Source organism: Mustelus asterias, chromosome 11 (genome assembly GCF_964213995.1).
Source record: "Mustelus asterias chromosome 11, sMusAst1.hap1.1, whole genome shotgun sequence".
NCBI lineage: Eukaryota > Metazoa > Chordata > Chondrichthyes > Carcharhiniformes > Triakidae > Mustelus > Mustelus asterias.
The window spans coordinates 45,145,655-45,161,024 of record NC_135811.1 but is presented as its reverse complement, the minus strand read 5'-3'; the positions used below and the strand labels follow the sequence as shown (position 1 = coordinate 45,161,024).

General features: G+C 39.8%; 1 protein-coding gene across 4 annotated transcripts in view; it reads right to left on the bottom strand.

The window, feature by feature from the left end:
• The window catches only part of marchf5 (membrane-associated ring finger (C3HC4) 5), a 105,069-nt gene that overhangs the window by 50,080 nt on the left and 39,619 nt on the right, over positions 1-15,370 (bottom strand). For all 4 annotated transcript variants that reach the window (XM_078223512.1, XM_078223513.1, XM_078223514.1 and 1 more), the window contains one exon: positions 5,456-5,658. In XM_078223512.1, coding sequence (XP_078079638.1) covers positions 5,456-5,658 — 203 coding nt within the window. The remainder of the gene's footprint in view (positions 1-5,455; positions 5,659-15,370) is intronic.

Below are 15,370 nucleotides of genomic sequence, written 5' to 3'. Positions count from 1 at the left end.
ATCTTTTTCCTGATGGAAGAAGGTGGAAGAGAGAATGTCCGGGGTGCATGGGGTTCTTAATTATGCTGGTTGCTTTGCCGAGGCAGCGGGAAGTGTAGACAGAGTCAATGGATGGGAGGCTGGTTTGCATGATGGATTGGGCAACATTCATGACTTTCTGTAGTTCCCTGCGGTCTTGGGCAGAGCAGGAGCCGTACCAAGTTGTGATACAACCAGAAAGAATGCTTTTTATGGTGCATCTGTAAAAGTTGGAGAGAGTCATAGCTGACGTGCCAAATTTCCTTAGTCAACCTTGGTATTAAATCCTGCAACTGCTTCATAAGGATATGACTGCAATTATCTTGCATGGGAGATCTCAAACGCCTCAGATGCCTTCAAAATCTGGATCGGTGTCAAGCAAGGCTGTGTGATAGCCTCCATATTACTTACAATCTACCTGATATTAGTTTTCATCTCAATGATCATCTGCCCTCTGGTGAGTATTAATCACCTAGAGGTTAAAAAAAGAGTCACCTTCATGTGAGAACTAAAACAGTGTCTGTATGGGTTTTCTCTGGGTGCTCCAGTTTCCCCCCTCAGTCTAAAGATGTGCGGGTTAGGTTGATTGACCATGTTCAATTGCCCGTTAGAGTCAGGAAGATTATAAGGGTAAATACGTGGTTTACAGGGATAGAGCCTGGGTGGGATTGTTATTCGTGCAGGCTTGATGGGCCAAATGGCTTTCTTCTACAACGTAGAGATTCTATGATACCACTACAGATATACATAGATCTTAGAACCCCTACAGTATAGGAGGCCGCCATTTGGCCCATCAAGCCTGCACTGATCACAATCCCACCCAGCCCCCACTCCTGCAACCCCATATATCTACCTTGCCAATCCCGACACTAGCTTCAATTTAGCATTGCCACTCAACCTAACCCGCACATCTTTGGACTGTGGGAGGAAACCGGAGCACCCAAAGGAAACCCACATAGACACGGGGAGAATGTGCGAACTTCAGAGTGACCGGAGGTCGGAATTGAACCTGGGTTCTTGGCGCTGTGAGGCAGCAGTGCTAACCACTGTGCCACCGTGCTGCCAAAATCTATAACGTGAGAATGACTGCAGTGTTCTTGCCCGGTCTGCTTTATATACAAGCCACACTCAATCTTTTCAGTTTGACATACAAGAGACTCAACCTATCCTTGAATGTTGCCAAAGCAAAATTCATGCATCAACTCAGACCTGGCCAGCTGAATATTCCACCTCCCATATCTATTGAAGGAGAATAGAATACGTACAGCAGTTCCCATACCTTGACAGATAACGCTTTCAAAAGGCCACCTTTGACAAGGAGATTCAACACCAGCTCAGCTGTGCCAGATCAATTACAAACTACAGCAGCAAGTGTTTGACAAAAAAATCTCCACAAGTCATCAAAGGTCATAGGATGCAGAGCAGTTGCCATCACCAACATTTAAGCCATAGTAAAAATTAATTTGCAAGTATCTAAAAACACCGACTGTGGCAAGACCGGACTTAGCAACAAACAGGAGCTCGAGAAATTACATCAGCAACACCTCCGGTGCATCTTATGGATTCAACAGGAGTACCGCTGAACAGACACTAATGTCCTTCTTGAAAACAGCTCCACTAGAATTTCAAAACTATTGCAAAATAACTGACACCTATGATGGACTGGACAGTGTCCAGAAGGCTGAAAAGTCCACCTGGTCCAATATTTTCAACTTTCAAATGGCCAGACTGCCAGGAAGAAAAAAAGAAAAAAGCTTCAAAGACACTCTGAAACTCTCGTTGAAATGCAGTAGCATTGATATTGCCTGGGAGGAGCTGACTTATCAAATCGCCCAAAACGGCAACAACTTGTCCATCAAACTGCATCATGCTTTTGAGTCCAAACACCATAATGTTACGGCAGAGTGGCAGTAGAGGAGGAAGCAAATCCTGCGCTCCAATCCCATGACCACGTGGAACATTCAGCCCGAGATGTCCAATGATCTGCAGGTCAAGAATCGGCCCGTTCAGTCACATGAAAACCCACAGAAGAAACACGCAACCAAGTAGACATCGTCTTCGAATTGAGGAAGAATCAATGACAACAACACAATTAAAAATAAATAACGTCATTTAATAATTAACTATGCCCCTGAACTCTGGTACATCTTCTAACTTTGGAAAACAGCAGTAAACCTGCCAGTAATAAGTAATTTACAAGAAATACACTATGATCTAAAAACCTCACCTTGAAACAAACGTGTAAGATACAAACAAATAGACCCATCCATTTGACACCTCATTTTGATAAGCTTTTGAGTGGTCAAATATATGATTTTGAGTTCATATATTAAATTCCTGAATGATATTATGCTTCTGAAGTCTTAACGTTATTTGTAAAGAAAATGATCAAGCATTGAATTGCTATATATAACCAGATTAAGGGAATTATTCTGTCACTCCATTTATGGATAAAAATTATACATTAATCCTCAGTAACAAAATGTTGAACTGTATTTACTGATTTCAAGAACAGCTTTGTATTTGGGTGGAAGAAACTGCAGTTGGTTTTTATTTATAACCCATCATAAAGAGCACAACAAATCCATTTCTATTGTTACACTAATTGGAGTGCAATATACATACCAACTGATTACATTATTATTTAGGAAAGGTTAGCAAAGTAGATTTTTGAAAATCAAAAACAAACCAAGAAAATCAACCAAAGAAAGTAATCACGTGCAGGAAGGATTTTTTGACAAAGTTAATATGAAAAATGAACTCACCACTTGAAGTTTCTCGAGTGAGTAATTTAAACATACAAGTCTAGAAAAGTTCACTTTCCATTTCCAACTTGCGATGACTCGCTAATATCACATGGGGAGATGGTAAGGGGGCTACAATTGTGCTCCCTGCTGAGTTAGAAATCAGTCAAGACTTGTTTAATGTCCAGGTCATTGTGCTTTTATAATGATGTAAAAAGACACCGATCACAAATCAGGAAATGTATTTATTTAGTTCATTTATTAAGAATAGGCACACGAGGCCAACTATACAAAAAGTAGAAAACTTGAAGCCATCCACAGTAGAGCTGTGTGTGTGCTGTGCTCTGCTCAGAGCCTAAAGTGGAACTGAGACTGCATCATATGACCCATTTTCCTTCTAGTGATGGCATGCTGCTAGCTTAATGGCATATTACAATACAGGGATCCCTAAATATAAGCAGGGACAGATGGATGAAGGATCATTTTGCACAACAAGGAATAGTAAGAATGGAAATGCATGAACATCAGAGGAGTAAAATGGGGTGGTTTAGATCACCCAATCTTTTCAACACATTCTCTAAATTTATTACGGGAAAGTTTGGATGAGTTAGAGATTGAATTCAAGATCAATAGAAAAGATAAATGATTTACATGGGCAGTTGGAGAGACGAAGGATGAGAGGTGACCTGATAGAGATGTTGAGAGGTATAGATCGGGTGGATTCTCGGAGGCTTTTTCCCAGGGCTGAAATGGCTGCTACGAGAGGACACAGGTTTAAGGTGCTGGGGAGTAGGTACAGAGGAGATGTCAGGGGTACGTTTTTCACTCAGAGGGTGGTGGGTGAGTGGAATCGGCTGCCGTCAGTGGTGGTGGAGGCAAACTCGATAGGGTCTTTTAAGAGACTTCTGGATGAGTACATGGGACTTAATAGGATTGAGGGTTATAGGTAAGCCTATATATAAGCCTAGGTAGGTAGGGACATGACCGGTGCAACTTGTAGGGCGAAGGGCCTGTTTGTGTTGTATTTTTTCTACGTTCTATGTTCAACAACAGATAGTTAAAGAATAAAGCCAATCACAGAGTAGTGATTACAAACAATATATCTGGGAACATGGAGTTTCTGTGCAATTATAGAATTAAACTGATGACAAACAGAAGAATACTTAGGTGTCATGTATTGAACAACATTATTGTGAACGAGGAACCTTAAATACTGAAGTCACATGATAACTGGGAGAATGCTTAAATAATGGCATTATAAATTGATGTTGGAAAGTAATTGGATAAGAATGTTCAATGAACTAGCAAATATCAAACTGGTGAGTCAAATTAGAGCAGCATAGAGCAGCATAATTTAAGAAAAAAATGAAAGATACAAACCAACACCAAATAAGATGGACTTCAAATCAATAAATTTCAAAAGTACCTTGATCAGGTAAATTAGATAGCAAAGTAGTTAAATAAAGCAACTGCAGCAGTGGGAAATATCGAAGCACGAGGTGGAGAGGGTGAACTAAAAACATTCCGATTAGTAGTACATGGAAAAGTTACTGTTTTATAATTTGACTATCCCAACTTTTCATTGGTTTAATAAAATGTAAATGAATTGCCCAATGTTTCATTTTGGAATGTTTTACCCTCCCAAGTGTGGGAATCGCTGTGTTTTGCATATTGTCCAACAGTCTAAAGTCAGTTCAAACACATCAAAGCAAGGTCAGCAGTATTGGTATGAACTATTTGACTGGACACCTAAATCTATTTCACCCAATTAGAGGACAAACACTTAAAAACACATGCTTGGTTTCATTGAATACAGGAGTTGGGACATCTTGTTGAAGCTGTACAAGACATTGGTAATGTCACACTTGGAACACTGAGTACAGTTCTGGTCACCCTATTATAGAAAGGATATCATTAAACTAGAAAGAGCGCAGAAGAGATTTACTAGGATGCTACTGGGACTTGATGGTTTGAGTTATAAGGAGAGGCTGGATAGACTGAGACTTTTTTCTCTGGAGTATAGGAGGCTGATCTTATAGAGGTCTATAAAGTAATGAGGGGCATAGATCAGCTAGATAGTCAATATCTTTTCCCAAAGGTAGGGCAGTCTAAAACTAGAGGGCATAGGTTTAAGGTGAGAGATACAAAAGGATGCAGGGGGGTAATTTTTTCCCCACAGAGATGGTGAATGTCTGGAACAAGCTGCCAGAGGCAGTAATACGAGTGGGTACAATCTTGACTTTTAAAAAGCATTTAGACAGTTACATGGGTAAGATGGGTATAGAGGGATATGGGCCAAATGTGGGCAATTCGGACTAGCTCAGGGGTTTTAAAAAAAAAGGGCAGCATGGACAAGTTGGGCCGAAGGGCCTGTTTCCATGTTGTAAACCTCTGACTCTAAGTTATGCATTCATTATTCTTGAGAGTGGAAGGGGAGGAATCTATAATTTATTTTTTTGATGAAAGGGGAAAACATTTTTAAAGATGAAAATTTGTTCCCCCTCCCATTATAGATATGTGCCAGAATATGATGCACAAGGCAACAAACAAACAGACCCAAAACATAAACTGTTTCACTCTCCACAAATGCTGAAAGACGCATTGAGTATTTCCAGAATTTTGTGTTTTTATAAATAACAAATAAACCTTGAAAATCTGAGTAAAATAATTGATCAAAATTGTATTAATCTTACCCAGTTTTGGAAACACAATCAAATATTCAGCATTACATTGTGGACATGCCACTCTGGCTGTACTGTTGCCCCTTTGTTTTTCATCAACCCATCGTTGTAGACAGGCTTGGTGAACCCATTTTGTGGATCCTCTGCACCTGCAAGGCCGCACCCATTCTGCTGTCCGATCATCTTCGTCAGTAGCAAAACACACCCAACAACTCCTAAAAAGAAAATAACAATTAATATTCCAGGACCAAAACAGCACTATATCCGAGCATTCACTTCTGCCAGCAGAGCAGAGGTTCTGAAGTGACACATTGCAAGCACTTTGCTATAACCACTTTTTAGAATCCCGATTTTCTTTCAGCCCCTCCCATGTGTTTAATCTCTGCATACCATGAAGCATTATGGTGGACTAGTGGTCTATCATTTAGAGTACAGGGCTGTCCATGGATCACTGTGTCAAAGAGGGTACATTTTAATGTTTGGTAAAACTTTAGGATAGTTGTCATGGAAGAAAATTTCTAATTCATTGCGTGTTTCTGTTACTGTTGGTTTATGCAAAACAGATAAAGCCTGCAAACCTAAGGATTTTCAGTTGAGGTCTTCAAAGCTGGTGGACATTTGCTCACATGAAAGCTCCATGAACATTTCCTATATATTTATGAGAAAAGAAAGCTCCCCCACAAACTTCAAGAATATGACAATTGTAACCATCTTCAAGGAGGAAAATAAATCATGCTGTGGAAACCATGAAAGTATTTCCCTCTTGTCCACAGCTGGAAAATCCTGAATTGCCTACTTCCAGTAGTTGAGGAAATCCTCCAGAGGCAGTGTGGCTTTAGACATTCCAGAGGAACCTCCGACATGTTCTTTATTGGCAGGCAAAGGTAAATGTTGAGAACAGCACCAGGAACTTGGAATTTAATTCATTGACCTAACCAAATCATTTGGCTTAGTAATTACAAGGATTTATAGATTCTCCTTCAAATATTTGGATGCTCAAGAAACTTCATCACAATTCTGCAGCTGCTTCATGATAATATGACTACAACGGTTTTGAGCAGGAGATCTGAAACAGAGGTCTTCAAAATATGGACTGTGGTCAAACAAGACTGTGTGGAAGCCTCAAACTATTTACAATCTTCCTGACAGTGGCTATTCAATCAATATTAAATATACATATGGAAAACCTAACCATAGTTGCTTCCATCCAAAAGTAAACTGAATATCATAAAAATATGTAGCCTACAGTTGCGGATGACTGAAATGTTGTTGCCCACTCTCTGCTGGCTTTCTTCAATTTCACATCCAACAACAGACTGAGTTTATTGTATGTTGCCAAAACGAAAAACTCATCTCAAGCCATACTGATCAGCTAAATATTTTACCTTCCATGCATGTTGAAGGAGAGACAATGAAATGCTGAGCACTGCCCAGACCTTGGCAACTACCTCTTTCAAATGAGCACCATTGACAAGGGGATCTAACACGATCAGCTGGTTCAGCCTGATGCAAACTGCAGTGTTTGACAATAAAGACCTCAGCAAGTCAAATCAAGTCCTGATTGCACATCAGTCAACATCACCACACTTGTACTGCAGCAGGACCTGGACTGTGTATCCGTGTCACATAAGAGTTAGAGAAATTGCATCACCAATGCCTCCACTGCATCCTCCAGATCATTGAACAAATGCTAGCGTCCTTCTTGGTGCTAGATCCATAAGCTTTTACTTTTATTCATTCATGGGATGTGAGTGTTGCTGGCTGGGCCAGCATTTATTGCCCATTCCTCCAGCGGGCGCTTAAGAATCAGCTACATTGCTATGGGTCTGGAGTCACATGTAGGCCAGACTTAAACCATATGTTTTCTTGAGCAGCAATTTACAATGATTTCATTGTTAGCATTAGATTTTTAATTTCAGATTTTTATTGAATTCAAATTTCACAATCTGGGACTCGAACCTGGGTTGCCAGAATATTCCGTTGGGGCTCTGGTTACTGGTCCAGTTTCAATAACACTGCACCACGGGCTCCCCCCAAACTCTTGCAAAATCAACTTTGATGGACTCGACACTATGTCCAGATGGCCAAAAAAACCCTCCTCCACCAGGTCCTGTTCCCTTAACTCTCAAATAGCCAATGTTCCAGGGAAAGTCAAAGAAAACAGTTCTGAAGTCTCCTTGAAGCACAGTAGCATTGATCATAATGACTGGGAGGGGGTTGTTACCAATTGTGCAGAATGGTGACAACATGTATGGGAGGACAATTATCAGGCTGCATCATGCTTTGAATTCCAATGACTTAATGTCAAGGCACAATGGTGGCAGAGAAAGAAAAGGAAGCAAATTCTTCACTCCGAATTCCTGTCCTGCCCCATGTGTCCAAAGATCTGTGGGTTGAGATTCAGCCTAATCAGTCACTTGACCTATGAGAGGAACTCTCAATCTTGAGTAGATATCATATCCTTAAATCAGGGGACAGCCCGCAATGACTTAAAAGCGCTTCACTATTCTGAACATCATTGAATGCTCAAAGAACTTGGAATGAAATCATGTGGTGTCGCAAATGCAATTCATTTCAGAAACAGTTCCAAATAATAAACAGGAATGTGGTGATAATTTTTCACCATGCTTATGTCTTTTTGCTTTTAGCAAGAATGGAGTTGGGGGAGGGAAGGAGAAAGAAAGACAAAGCACATGCTGGTGCACTGCATGATGCCCTTTCAACACAAGCACTGTGCTCCTTGCCAAATTTTCCATTTTCTTGCATTGAATAAAACATGACCTTGATAAAACAGTGAATTAGGTCAGTACTCAGATAACAAACTGAAACAGGAAAAACCCGCTAGGTGAAACCTCTTGTGAAAACAAAGCTTCATTTCTTATGGTAACTCAAGCCTCCTCCCTAGATGAGTTCACAAAAACAGAATCAATATCCCTGATGTATTTTGCTTTGCTGTGCACTTGCATGCATCACAGAGAAGACAGCATTTTTACAATTCATCTCAATTTTATTTTGCAGGACACTGTCTAAAACCAAACTTACTTGACAGCTAAACATTTCTAATTATCACGAAGCACACTACTACATTTGTTTGCAAGAACACTTATAAACATGAATGATTAGAACCTGTCATTTATTGCAATATAATTTTGCATCTTGATAAAAATATTGGGGATTACAAGTTCAGCAAACATTGATAAAATATTTATATAACCAATATCTGCATATATAATGTAACATTGAATATTGTTTTGCATGTTAACAAGTCTAAATGACATCCTCTGCATCTGCCAAGAAACTGCTCCCTCAGGTGCCCTTCTACTGCAATGTACACAAGGAGAAATAAATGATCTGCTTCTAAACACCCTCTATAGATGTCATGCCATAGTACATATCGGAAATGTTCAAGTGCTGCAATGCCAAGCACTCTCAGTAATAGGATTCCTTTCAACAATTAGAACCATATTGTGAAGAAATATTGATGCAATATTAACCTTTCTTTTCTAAATTCATCTACACTGAACAAATTATCCCGTACAAAAGAAAAATCCTATAAATACAAAATAAAAACAGAAGATGCTGGAAATAGTCAGCAGGTCAGTTAACATCTGTGGAGAGAAGTGTCAGCATCTCTCAGTCAAGGTCTATTCTGGTGAAATTCTGTGGAACAATTTCAAATGAAAGTCAGGTTGGACTCAAAAGGTTAATTCTGTTTCTCTCTCTCTATAGATGCTGCCAGACCTGCTGAGTTTTTCCAGCACATTTAGATTTCAGGGAGAACTTTATTTTGGGTGAGATCAAAGAGTGAGAGTGATAAATAGAAATTAGTGTTTTCAGCAGAACTTCCAATAGAAAAACTGAGGGAAAAAACAAAAGTGGACCAAATGAGGGTCCCTTTCAACTACCTTGAACTGTGAAAAACTATTCTGGTGAATCAATCAGGGAGAGTCGTACTGGATTGTACTTGGAAAACTGTCCTGTTTAAATTGAAGTCAAGCTTATGATAGACCCCAGGGATCTAAAAACTTACTGTGTTCATTAATACTATTTTCCATGATTTTTTTATTACAAGTTATTAATTTCATTTTGTTGTTCTTCATATGAGTTTATTTTTACAAAATTAGTACATTAAATGTGAGGTGCAAGTTATAAAAACTTCCAGTATTGCAAACAAAATTCAATTCTCAATAAATTATATATCACATGATTGATCACAAAATGGTTGCTGATGAAACAAGACCTTAAATTAATGATATTTTTATATCTGCAATAATTGTGATTGTAAAGACTAACATTATTTTGAATTGTTTTAATCCAGTTCCTACTATACCAAATCAGTTTAGAAGTCAGCTCAATGTAGCTATCATCTCTGATAAATACCAACAGGAAGGCAAATATGCAGTGTTGAAAGGGGGCAAGGAGTGCACCCAAATCAAGTTATTTCGCTTAATCACCGAACCTTATTTCTTATGGTTCATTGAATTTTAGTCTTTCAACTAATCACCAGTAGTGATTTTTCAAAGTTACATTAATTAAAACCGGTTTAGTTATTCATATTCCACAGTGCTGCCTCATATTTGCTGTACTAAATGTTTTACATGTTACCAATCACAATCAATTTTGAATCAATAATAAATTCCATGCCACTGTTGGCCTGGTCAATTGTGTTCTCTCTCACCAGGACATAATCAGATTAACTTCATTTTTTTTTGAATAAGACAACAACCCTAATTTATGTCAAAGCCAAATAAATAAAACAGAACTCTCAAAGTAATGTTTGCATTCTTTTGTTTTTATGGCTATCTGGTCATCTTTCAACAATCATATTACTGCTATCCACTCTTGAAAGCACACCTTTGCACAGAAAAAACTGTTTTTCATCTAAATTAATCCAGTACACTACAGAATGCCACAATTCCCACCATGCCCCCCTCACAACCTAATTCCTAAACTTGTGTGAAAGAAATAGAAACAGGATCATTTATAATTCTCCCCCTTGCAATAACACAGTTGTTCTGATCCCTGTAGAGACTAATAACTTTTTAAAAATGAAGTTTCCCAACCACCATTAGAAGGAATTACATGACAAAATTTCACGCTTTAAGAGTTTTACTGTAACAAACAGACTAAAAGTATATTGACTAAAGATTACTTGGTTAAAGTCCAACAGGTTTATTTGGTAGCAAACGCCACTAGCTTTCGGAGCGCTGCTCCTTCGTCAGGTGAGTGGGAGATCCCACTCACCTGACGAAGGAGCAGCGCTCCGAAAGCTAGTGGCGTTTGCTACCAAATAAACCTGTTGGACTTTAACCTGTTGTTAGACTCCTTACTGTGTTTACCCCAGTCCAACGCCGGCATCTCCACATAAAGATTACTTAACAGGTACCTACTATACCAAACTACAAAAAAGGTACTTCCCCATTAACTAATAAATGCAACCAAAAACACTATGGCTATGACCTGCTTGCATGTTATGCCACTCTCTCAGCAGATACCCAGCTTTGTAGATTACATCCTATGCTTCTCCTAGCTTTTCAGCAGGCTCCCTTTTCCCTGATTCACCAGGACAAATCTCCCAATGTTCTTTGAAAGTAACTTTACTCAGTTTTGAATATTGCACTCTGGCAATTCCTTGGTCCTTAAATCGCATTTCTTTGAACAGAAAATCAGTATTCCTCAGCATCCTACTCAGTGTTCAGTGTGGAGAAGAAAAACAGCAATGTGTGATCGGGAAAAGACACTCATGGAGGTGCTAATCGCCACAAATTGCAAAACAGTTTATGAGACTTTGATGTTAATTTCTTAAGGACCACAGGTTTCAACCCAACTTGGAGTGTGTCAAGTAATTGCTGCATTTATGCTGTTAATAGGAATTAAACTAGCCACAGAAAGTCAAGGCTGCTATTTAACAGTATAAGGACACTGCTAATGGATGTTTCCAAAGGCCTTCCATTTTGAAACGAATGATTAACTAAATGATAATTTCTCACTGCCTTTTTGTAATTTTATGCTCCCGTCTACATCAATCTTTGTATCATTGGAAAACCTGGCTAAACAGTTCTCCATTGTCTTATCCAAGTCATTCACAAATATCATAAGTAGTTGAGGCCACAACAAAAATCCTTATAGACATCACCAGTTACTTTCTTCCAATTAGGATACAGATTAATTATCCTTAGATAGTCTTCTGCCACCTAACCAGGTCAATAATTTGCATTCAATTCCATAAACATTTTATATGGAACATCAAATGTCTTGTGGAAGACCATTTAAACATTATTAATAGAGAATCTCTGGTAGATGTTACTTTCTCAAAAAATTATTGAAGATTTATTTATTCCTAATTAACTGTACAGGCTCTCTTTAATCAGTTCAAATTTTATGAAGTGTTCACTTAGTTTGCTCTCAATTATAGATTCCAATAACTATTAACAACATACCAACAGGTCTATTTTCCTCTGTTAAATAATGGACTTCTAATAATTCAGTGATAAATTTTGTTTAAATAATCAGATATCCAAACTGCCACTTCAGTTTTGCTGACTACTAAAATGTAAATGATAAGGGAGGTGGACATTGGTCTTGCTGGTCACCAAGTTTCCAGATATCTGTTGACCTATTTGCACTGTTATCAACTCAGTCTTCCACCAATTTGTGATGCAAAAATAATTGCAAGGGTATGGAAGTAAGTCAAACTCATGGCACACTCTGCAAGATTCCCTGCTCCAGCAAATCCTAGGCATGAGAAGAAGTCTAGCAAAAATCTTCTGCTGCTCTGCATCCACATTCTAAAAATCAAAAACACATCTTCTGTCCAACAAACCAAAAAGAAACAATATTGCAGAGAACAAGGATGTCTATTAAGCAACTGCATGAGTGTCAAAATGTTTACAGATATTGAAAGATATCTTTTAAAACTTTTATATCATGCAAGCAGGTCAGCAAGCTCATTCTGAGTCTTTTCATGGTCAGGCAGGTTTTGAAGTAGATATTTTAAAAACCAGCAGATCTTCAATGGCATTTCTCATGCTGATTGTCATTGATTTTATAAAAAGACAGGATAAATCAATATGCTTGACTGGTAATTTCACCAATCTAAACATCCTTCCAGTGTTAAGTGGTTAGAATCATAGAAACCCTACAGTGCAGAAGGAGGCCATTCGGCCCATCGAGTCTGCACCGACCACAATCCCACCCAGGCCCTACCCCCACATATTTTACCCACTAATCCCTCTAACCTATGCATCTCAGGACTCTAAGGGGCAATTTTTAACCTGGCCAATCAACCTAACCCGCACATCTTTGGACTGTGGGAGGAAACCGGAGCACCTGGAGGAAACCCACGCAGACACGAGGAGAATGTGCAAACTCCACACAGACAGTGACCCGAGCCGGGAATCGAACCCGGGACCCTGGAGCTGTGAAGCAGCAGTGCTAACCACTGTGCTACCGTGCCGCCCCTGGTTACAGTGTATAACTTGCACAAGTCCAAACATCCTGCCAGGGTAAACCATCCTTTCAGTGTACAGTGTGCACTATCAAAGATGCACTGCAGCAAATCATGAAATTTATTTTGGCAACACTGTCCAAACCTACAATCTCCATTATCTAGGACAAAGGCCACAGGTATACAGAAACATCTTTACTACCATGACATACACAATTCTGATTTGGACAAATCAATTTATGCCTTTATTGTTTGGTCAAAATCCTAGGTCTCCCTATCCAAGAAGTGCAATGAGTAGCACCTTCATTACAAGTACTGCAATCGTTCAAAGACCTACCACCACATTTCCAAGAGTAACTAGGACCAAGAGCCAGCTTTCCTGCAACAATCAGAGCCCAATAATTATTATGCTCTTATGCCAGTTATCTATGGCTAGGGATAATAATTCATCAGGATTATGGGCAGTTCTGGGACCAAGAAGGGCGTGTGGAGCTGGGTAGTACAGAGGTAGAGCGTCACGGTCTAGCAGTGCTTTGTGGAGAAAACAGAGCTAACGCTTCAAGCCTGGATGACTCTTCAGTGACTTGAAACGTTAGCTCTGTTCTCTCTCCATGGATGCTATCAGACCTGCTGAGATTTTGCAGGATTTTCTGTTTTTGTTTCAGATTCCAGCATTCGTAGTAATTTGTTTTTATCTAGCAGTGTTTTGTAAGGGTCTGGGTAAAATCTAAGCAGAGTTCGCTGATTTTTGCTAGTCAGTAAATGCTAAATCAGAGTATACTAAACACCATTTATCCCCACCTACATTCTATTACAACATGGGAAAGAAATCTGGCAAAAAACCTGTTGTGTCCTGCATGGAAATGGGAGAGTGGGAAACAAGGCAGCTTTCACTGAACGTTCTTACAGTTTATAACACTCAGTGAGCAGCCTTTAAGTAGGGTGCCGAGGAGAATGAGTCCCAAATTCCAGACAGGTCTAACACCCTATCCTGTTCCTGTATGTGGACATCATCCTGCAGATGTTTTGTACCCTTGGCTACCTTTCCTGCACCACTTTTCCATTGTTGTCCAATTCCTATCTCTATGTTCTTGTTTGAAAGTGTGCTATGCAAATGATGGCAGAGCCCAGCACATAAGTTTAAAAGACAGAGGAGAATCATTTCTAACTACTTTCAGCCAGAAGTGCCAGGTGGGTGATCCATCTCAGCCTCCTACTGAAGTCCACAGCATCAAAGATGCCAGTGTTCAGTCAATTCAATTCACTCCATGTGATATCAAGAAACAGCTGAACTGGATACCGAAAAATCTATGGGCCCTGGCAACATTCCTGCAATACCGCGGAACTCTTGCGCTCCACACCCTAAACCAAGCAGTTCCAGTATGACTACAACACCGGCATCTACCCAGCAATGTAGAAAATCACCTGTGTGTGTCCTGTTCACAAGAAGCAGGACTCGGGCTACTCTTGAGGTGACAGAAGGCTTTGTTGACAGTGATCAAGCAGCACTTACTCCGAAATAACCTGCTCACTGAGACTCAGATGGATTCCACCACATCCACTCAAATCCTGACCTCATTACACCCTTGATCCAAACATGGACAAAAGAGCTGAAATCAAGATATGAGGCGCGAGTGACTGCCCTTGAAATCGAGGCAGCATTAGACAGGGTGTGACATCAAGGAGCCCTCACTAAACTGGAATCAATAGGAATCAAGGGGTAAGCTCTTCACTGATTGAAATCACATCTAGCACTAAGGAAGATGGTTGTGGTTGTTAAAGATCTATCACCTCAGTCCTAGGAACTGCTGCACGAGTTCCTCAGGATAGTGTCTGAGGACCAAACATCTTCAGCTACTTTATTAATGGCCTTCCCTCCATCATAAGGTCAAAAGTGGGGATGTTCACTGTTGACTGCATAATGTTCAGCGCCATTCACAACACCTCAGTGAAACAGTCTGCGTGCACGTGCAGCAAGATCTGGACAATATTTAGGCTTGGAAGTAACAAGTGGCAGGCAATGACCATCTCAAATGAGAGAGAATCAAACATTTCCCGTTGACATCCAATGACATTATTATTGCTGAGTCCCCCACCACCAACATTACCAATTATCAGAAATCAGCCATATAAATACTGTGGCTACAGATGCATGTCAGCGACTGGCAATTCTGTGGGGGTTAACTTACTGCCCAATTCCCCAAACCCTCTCCACCATCTACAAGACATAGGTCAGGAGTGTGATGGAACACACTCAACTTGCCTGGATAAGTGCAGATCTAACTTCATTCAAGAAGCTTAACAGCATCCTGGACAAAACAATTGGTTTGACTGGCACTCCCTCCAGCACCGACACACAGTGGCAGGAGTGTGCACCATCAACAAGATGTACTGCATCAACTCACCAAGCGTCTTTCATCAGTACCTCCTAACCTCCAATCTTTCATGAATAAAAATGAAAAAGTGAACACACTTACATT